We start from the raw sequence: 8,579 nt of genomic DNA on the forward strand, positions 1-8,579 counted from the left end.
AATCTTGAAAATCTATAATTAAAGCATGAGGTTTCTTAATTTAGCAGAAATATTGGGTTAAAAAAATCAAAGTGCTAGGTCTAACCTATATCTCAAGCTAGTTGCTTACCTTGTAAGAGGCTACAAAAAAATACCATACTTTTCAATGATAATACAAACATCACTGATTTTTAAAATACTGCTTTATTGTTTAAAATTGTTGGTTTGAATGGGTGTTGAAAGTTTGAGAAACACTGTCCTAGGGATCTCACTTACTCTCGTGATTTTAAAAGCCACCTATATAAGCTGAGACCTAAATTGCAATTTCTACCCTAGCCTTCTTCTCTGAGCTCCAGACACACCTATCCAATTGCCTCTTTGACTTTATTACTTGCATGCTTCAAAGGCACATTAAACCTGTAATAGGCTCCAAACTATTCATCTTCACCATCTCTCCATCTTTTCTAATCCTCCCATCTCAGTGAAAACACTTCCTTCCTGGCTGCCTGTGCCAGAAACCTAACATTCACCATTCAAAGTGCAGCTTGAACTGATCTTTCTCCACCTCTACCCATTTAGTCTAAGTCACCTTCATCTCCACTTTGGACCACACCATAGCTTCTTATGTGGTCTTCCAACAGCCTTTCTAATGCACCTGTGTAAAGTGTTCAATTACTGCTGGAACAAATTAGCACAAATGTAAGCAACATAAATTTACTACCTTACATTCCTGTAGAAATCTGATAGGGGACTCACTGGGTTAACATCAAGGGGGCCGTGATTCCCTTATGGAGGCTGTATAGGGGATTTTCCAGTTTCTAAAAGCTATCCACATTTCTTGCCCTTACTTCATCTCCAAACCAGCAACCTTGTGTCTCTTTGACTATTCTCCCATAGTTACATCTTCTTCTAACTCACTTCTTAAACCTCCATCTTCCACTTTTTAAGAACCCTTGTGATTACATTGGGCCCGCCTGGATAATCCAAAATAACCACTCTATCATAAGGTCAGCTAGTTAGCAATCTTAATTTTCCTTTCCTATGTAATCTAACACATTCCCAGTTTCCAGGGCTTAGGACAGGGATAAGGAGGCCATGATTCTGCCCATCATACTCTCTAATACATAACTCATTTTCCACACGGAGCCAGAATGATCTTTTTAAAAACACCAATATGTTCATGTCACTTCCTATTTAAAATCCTTCAATGGCGTCCAACTCCTCTAAGAATAAGGTTCAAAATCCTAAACATATGCCATGAAGCCAGGCATGGCCTAGTTCCTACCAACCTACTGGTCTTCTGGCTCACTGTATTCCAGGCATACAGTTTCTCTCTGTTCCTCAAACACCAAGATGCTTTCTGCCTCAGGGTCTTTGCTCAGACTATTTCTGCTTCCAGAACACCCCTCGCCCTGGCTGGTGTGGCTCAGTGGATTCAGTGCCAGCCTGAGAATTCCCAGTCTAAGGCACATACCTGGGTTACCGGCCGGTCCTCAGTAGCAGGCACAGAAAAGGCAAGCACACATTGATGTTTCTCTCCTTCTCTTTCTCCCTCCCTGCCCTTCTCTAAAAGTAAACAAATAAAATCTTTAAATAAAAAAGTCCCCCTCACTTCCCACCCAAACTTTACCTGGCTAAATCTTGTTCATCCTTCAGATCTCTGTAAAAGTGGCTTTGCCTGATCTCCCAGCCTTGTACTATACTATCTCCTCCCATTAAACATTGTCATGGTATACTTTTTCTTTTAGAACTTTCACTACAATTGAAGTTAAATGTTATTTGTGTAATCACTGGCTCAGTGTCGGCTTCCCTGCACCAGACAGCAAATTCATGAGTGCTGGGGTCTAGTCTGTTCTGTTCACCACTGTAAACCCTGGGACTTAGAATTGACTGACATGTAGCAGGTGCTCAATAAATAAATGAGTGCCGTCAGACATAATTTCAAAAGCAGCCCTAACTCTGATAGGGTACTTTGGATAAGCCAAATACCTCAACGTTCTGCTTGAGCATTTTAGGCCAGGTGGGTCACACTAAACACATTGTTTCACTCCATTCCTTCAAACCTCTATTACAAACATGATCTCCAGCCTTGTCCCAAACTATGTTCCTCCCTGATACCAAAAACTGTTAGACTTATTTCCTTGGCCTTGTGCTGTACCTGCCATGTCAATCCTGGGAAGACCACCTTATTTCCCTATCCCTGCTCAGGTGTTGTACCACTAGAAAAAAGTTCTAAAAACATGGAAGTTCATATTACAAAAAAGTCATGATTTTCTGCAGCTCAGGAATCCTTCCTTTGTCTCTGACTTCCCTCACAGGTCCTTTTTTACTCACACTAAGTCCTATATCCTATGTTAGACTGGAAAGAGTATGTGTTCTGGAACCAGAAAATTCTAGATTTAAAACCTGGTCCTATCTTTATCCAGAAAGTTCACTTAACTTTGAGTCTTATATTGTCACTAAAAAAATGAGGCTACTAATTTATTAATTCCTACCTCACCAAAGTATTAGATAACCTAAGTTTGGGCATACTTTGTTTAGCAATGCCCCCAGCCACCAAACATTGGCATGTCACACTGCACTCCAAGCTTAGCTAAACTAACTCCATTGTTACAACAATTATAAACAATGTCAAGAAAATAAAGATATCAGCATATGAGCCCCTGATTGTATGTTGATCCTAAGAATACATTTTTCAAAGACACTATGTCCTCAATAGAACTTCATTTCCAGACATATCCCACCCTCATCCTCCCTCCAGCCTGAGAGTATGTCTATAAAATACACTGCCTGACTTAAAGAGAGATTACATAGACATTAGCTACCACTGTCTACAACTCCTCATCCTCATTCTCTGAGGATACCTGTACTGAGACTTTGTTCATCATACATGCATCCTCTCCACTTCTCTTCACTTTGTCCAAACTATACTTGCTATTCTTTCACTTATGTGGGCTTTGGTCATTTTGACCTTCCCATAAGACTACTTCTATAACTTAACTCCTACCTCAAATGTAACTTACTTCAATAAACCTTCCTAGTACCCCAGGTACCCTCTGGAATCACTGTGTACCCACAACGTACATTACAAGACCCCCGAAGTTCGGGTCTGATTTGATCTATACTTATAAACCCCTCCCTAGTGTCTACAATGGTGTTTTATATGTAGTAGCTACTTTACTAAATATTTGTTGACTCAGTAAAATAATAAATCAATGACTGAGTCCGGTTTAGACATATTGGAGGGACAACCCATAGAATTGTCCACCACTCAGCTCAAGAAAGGGGTCAGGACTACAGATGCACATTGGGCATGTGTAATCACCAGAGTGGTATCCAAAGTCATGAAGCTCAACAAACAGAAGGTGCTGAGAGGAACAAACAAACAAACAAAACGTTAAAGTAGAACATTTCAGGGATTAAAAAAAAGGCAGTGCAGCCAAGTCAAGATTATAATTCAATGATAATTATAAAAAGAAAAAACCAAAGGTGTAGTCTCAGGAAAACCAAAAAAGAGAGTGATGGCAAACACACCTAAAAGCATTAATGTTACAGAAAGACAGAAGAGGTTGAAGACATAAAGGTTGCCACTGTATGTGGTCATTCAAAGGTTCTTGGTAACCTCCTGGCAAGTAAGGGTTAGGGGAAGAAGTGGGGCTGGAGCTGAGGTATGAATAAACAATGATAAAAAATATATATATGACTATTCTTTCAAGAAGTTTGACAAAAAAAGGAGAAAGAATCAGAGTTTCAAGGGAGTTTGGAAGCAGGTGTGAAGATAAAATAACAGAGAAAAAGGTGGCTCAGCAGGTAAAGCATGACACGAGTATGCAACTGTCATCACTGCTACCACGAAGCAATGAAATGGGGTGAAAGAGGACATGGGGACTAATCAAATTCTGTTGCTTACTTACCTGAGTGGTCTTGGAAAAATAATTTCCCCCTCCCTTAGCTAACCTATCAGATTATTCTAACAATATGAGTTAATAAGTGCCAAGGAATTTTAAAAGGGCTTACCACTTTGTATAAAAGCCTTACTATTGTAATAGATGGTCTGTAATCTTGAACAGATGTTTGTAATTTTTCATTCTCTCTCTCTTTTTTTAATCCTCACCTGAGGGCATATCGATTGATTCCAGAAAGGGAGAAAGACAGACAGACACAGACAGACAGAGAGAAACATCGATGTGAGAGGAACACTGATGATCAGGTGCCTCCTGAACACGCCCTAACAGGTGACCGAACCACAACCCAGTCATGTGCCCTCATGGGGAATCCAACCCCTGACCTTTTGGTTTACGGGACAATGCTCCAACCAACTGAGCCACACCAGCCAGGGCTCATTTTTCATTTTTGCTTATCAGTGTGACAGAGAGAAGCTGAAACTCCCTCATATGTAACACTGATCTACTTATTCCAATCCCAGTAAAGAGGGATAAGACAATCACAAAGAGACAGAGAAAGGCAGGTTAAAGTCAGGGCATATAGAGTCAAGGTAGGTTAAAGTCAGGGCATATAGAGTCAAGGCAATGATGGCAACCCTTCCAACTCCTTTTCCCCAATGTTGCAACTTTCCTAAACTGGAGGACATTAGTGAAGAGCTACCTCCCCCCAGGAGGATGAAGAACTGCCAAGAGCTCATACACGAAGTGAGTGTGCCTGTTGCCTCTGTCAATCTGGGCTGCCTTGGCAGGGACATTATGCTCACCTCAAGGTGTCAGGTCAGGGATAGGCTTCAGTAGAATCATCACTGACCTCATGACTTTCTTGAAAAATAAAATGAAATTGTGTACTTAAATACAGTTTTTGTAGCTCCTTGGTTATCTTGTTCTGGGTCCTCCCCACCCCAAGGAAATGCTAGAAGCTCAGTGGTAATCTTTCACACTCAAACCATGTCATGGAGACTTTCCACCTGAAGGGGAGACTACCTCTGAATATTACTATGTCCAGGGTCAGTGTATACACGTCCAGTAGTTTTCATTGTAAACATCTTTGCCACAAGCATTTTCACCACACAACTAATTAAGCATAAGGAAATTTCACCATAAAAGATAAAAGAACAAAAAAATAAAAGGGAGACATAAAGAAGAACATAATGAAACATGAAAAAGTGGTCAAATTAAAAAGACTATTGCAAAAAATGAAAATACATTATCTTCCAAGTGTTTTGTTCAAGTACACATTTTTTTTTTTTGCTTGTTAATTTGTCTCCTTATTCAGGATTGAACTTTTCTTTTTTCACTAAAATTTCTTCCTTTATTAAGAGAGGTATCAGTTTCCAACTAAAGAATAAATAATGTTCTCGAAGACTGTTGTGAATTAGTAGCTGCCTCTGTTATGTTTGCCACAGCTGGGTAAACTTGGTTTTGATGGGTAATTTTGATGGGATCTGTTATATTCACAAAAAAATATGCAAAAACTGATATGTTATTATTTTCTAGTATGATGCAATACAACTAAGATTTATGTAATATAAAAATGGGAGTACTGCAAGAACTTTGCCAATGGAGAAATGAAACCAAACTGACAACTAGCTTAGATACATTGTCGGTTGATTCATCATGGAGAAATGAAACCAAACTGTCAAGTAATTATTGAACAAATGAAACCAAACTGTCAACTATTTATTTTACCTTTTATGGTGAAATTGTCTTACTGCCAATGAGCTCTGCAGCAAAAATGTTTGTTGTGAAAATGCGTGTAACAAAAATCCTTAAGGCAAAGATGTTTATCATGAAACTACACAGAACCCAGTGTAACATTTCCTCAAAGCACTTGTGAGTGGAATACACTATTACACAGAAGGTATATTTGCAATAGGAGGTATATTTGCAGATCACAGGTGGCATACTAAGGTCATGGATGCTAACAAAATAGTACAGGAAGAAACTAGGCAGAAGTCTTCATTAAGGCAGTTCACAAATGACCTTCCTTCACATAGAATTTATTCTCTCATTCAATGGAAAGAAATGATAAACAGTGACTTAAATTGATGAGTAGTGCAAAAGCCACTTGCATTTATCTTTTAAGATCATTGTGTTTTTTAAAAAACCTTCCCAATTGTTTGGCTTAGAGTAACATTAAAATTAATTTTCATTCTATGAGCACATCTGGAGAGACTAACCAGATGCCTCTTCTATTTAAAGAAACTAACAAATTACGAGAGAAATCCACATGCAGAATGTTGTATTTTTAAAAACTGAACTTTGTTGTCAGTATTCATATGGTTATAAGAAAACAAACAGTATCAGTAGTATGCAAACCTAGCAGCCTTAAGGCAGAGTAGAGTGATGTAAGGATTAAAAGAAGTGGGATTCTATGCAAAAGGTTCACTACTTTTAATAAAAGTCAGTCTACTGAAATCAAGCAAAATCGTTAGGGTGATAACAGAGAAAACAGCCTTTCTTACAAAGGAAAGAGATGGTATAACAAACCAAATATATGAGACATTCATTAATGCTTTTATAATCCTTACAAACATACAAATGACCCAATAGCAAATGCTGATGTATATGTGATGGAGGATGGAGAATAAACAGTGATACCAAAGGCCTCTCTTTAGTATAATCACCTTTGTTAATTCAACAAATATTTTCTAGCGCCTGTTAAGTGTGCCAGGCTCCATTCTCTAAACTGAGGATGCCACAGTAAACAAAACAGACAGAAATCCTTGCTCATATGGACCTTAGGACCTAGTGGAGGATTTAAAACATGTGACTTTGAGCAAGATATGTACTTGGGTAACTAAAAGGTTTGTTACAGAGAAATCAAGACAAGGAAAACTGCCAATACAAATTAAACACATACACACACAGACAACACAAAATGAAGGTTGTTAATGACAGTGAAATAATATATATGAATAGAGCCCTTTCTCATATTTTTAAATTGTTTTTGCTAAAATCAAATACCAGCAACTACTTTCCTGTGATGTAGCCTGACACTAGAGGACTGTATGTATAAACAAACAAACAAACAAAAATCTCAGATGTCCACTGTCACATGATGAACTGGGATGGAACCACATTGTGCAACCAACAAATACATATTAACAGTTTCTGCTGGATAAATACTTTAAAAATTAATAAATTAACTGATAAACTCTGTAATTTATCTGGAAATATATTCCAGAAATGGAAGAAGAGTATTAAGTACACCAAAGAAGTTTTTGCAATTATGGAAACAGGGTTATAGAGTAAATTTAGGCAGACATCTCTGCATATGGGGTAGTTTCACATATTTAGTCCAACAATTTGCTGAAATGTGACTCTGCCATTTTTCTAGTCAGCATAGTGTACGTCTGCCACGTTACTAAGCGATTTCAACTCTGATGAGATTGAGGGATTATTCTTGGCAAACAGACTGCACTCTTTGAGGGCTGCACATTAAATAAATGTATAAAGCGAAGCAGACAAAAATACATGCAGGCATAATGTACGTGCCGGAGTCAAACAAGGAGGGAAGCAAAACTTGCAGTTGAAACGTTCCAGGTCACCAGTTCTGTCCACTGAAAAAGAAATATCTAAGAACTTCACTATCCAGAGACTTAGAACATATACTCGGTCCCCCCAAGTTTTAAATGACTGTCCACCTAGAAGGGAAGTAGTGACGGTTCCTTCTAGACCCATTGAGGACCCGGGGGTCGAATCCCCTAGCTTTAGACGGGTGGGACTGGCAAGTACACCCAAGGCAAAGGAAGAGTAACAGGTCCGAAACTCCAATTGAAAGCAAAACACAAAGTTTACAAAGGTGAAGGGAGGGAGGCGGAGAACCACAGCCAGTAAAATAAGTAACTAATAGGAAAGCAATACAACGTCGGGGTACCCACCGGGCCATCTACACCACTCAAAAGGGCAGGAATGGAAAGCCGTAAGGGCTGGGATCTTCGAGCCCCGGAACTCAACATCCAGCCCGAAGCAGATGATGGGGAGCAGTTCCTGGGAACCCCCTCCCACCATCCCCGCCCATTGGGTCCGCCCCGTCCCGCCCCGCTACTCACCGGATTTGCTTCCCACATAACGGTGGCGAAATCGAGCGGAGACAGCCTGGTGGAAGAGGCTAGCCGCGGGACCGAGGTGGTGGTTTTTTCCCAGGGTGCCCGGGAACGAAGGGATGGAGAGGCAACCTTTACGCAGGCCTTCCTTCTTTCCGCCCTGTCACAAGCCAGAGTCTTTGGACTACCGAACCTCCCGACTTCCGCCCTAAGCGCTGGCCCCGCCCCGCCCCCCGGAAGCTCGTCCCTCCCCTGCCGCTCCCTTCCGGACTCTGCAGGCGGTTCGTAATGGGAGGAGCTTGTGAGTATCTGGGGTGTAATAGAGTTTAAAGGGCTTCTAGTCCAACCACCGTTTTAGTGTTAAGTCCCCAATGCAACATCCCCATCAAATGATCCTCAAGCCTCGGGTGGTTGTATTTCCTTCGATAGTTACTGGTCACCGTATACTGAGTGTAGGGCTGGGGAATTGATCCCAGTACAACCAGTGACATTGGGACAAGCTTCACAATCTAACTCGCAGTTTCCGAATCTTCAGAATGGAGATACTAACATCTTCAGTATGTACCTAAGGGTGTAGTGGCATCATTTAAAGTACCTAGCAAGTATT

The 8,579-nt window shown here is 40.2% G+C and overlaps 1 protein-coding gene across 4 annotated transcripts in view; it reads right to left on the reverse strand.

Annotated features, from left to right (window-relative positions):
• The window catches only part of PARP11 (poly(ADP-ribose) polymerase family member 11), a 66,914-nt gene extending 58,725 nt beyond the window's left edge, over window positions 1–8,189 (reverse strand). The window contains exon 1 of one of the 4 annotated variants that reach the window (XM_024569317.4): window positions 7,979–8,189. Coding sequence is in view for 2 of the 4 variants with exons in the window: in XM_045200412.2 (XP_045056347.1) it covers window positions 7,808–7,885 (78 nt within the window). In the remaining 2 variants the exon portion in view is untranslated. Of the gene's footprint in view, window positions 1–7,807; window positions 7,929–7,978 lie in introns of those variants that run through there. The other 3 variants (XM_024569274.4, XM_045200537.2, XM_045200412.2) reach the window with 3 other exon arrangements.
• Between the last annotated feature and the right edge of the window lie 390 nt (window positions 8,190–8,579).

This window comes from Desmodus rotundus, chromosome 3 (genome assembly GCF_022682495.2).
Source record: "Desmodus rotundus isolate HL8 chromosome 3, HLdesRot8A.1, whole genome shotgun sequence".
Lineage (NCBI taxonomy): Eukaryota > Metazoa > Chordata > Mammalia > Chiroptera > Phyllostomidae > Desmodus > Desmodus rotundus.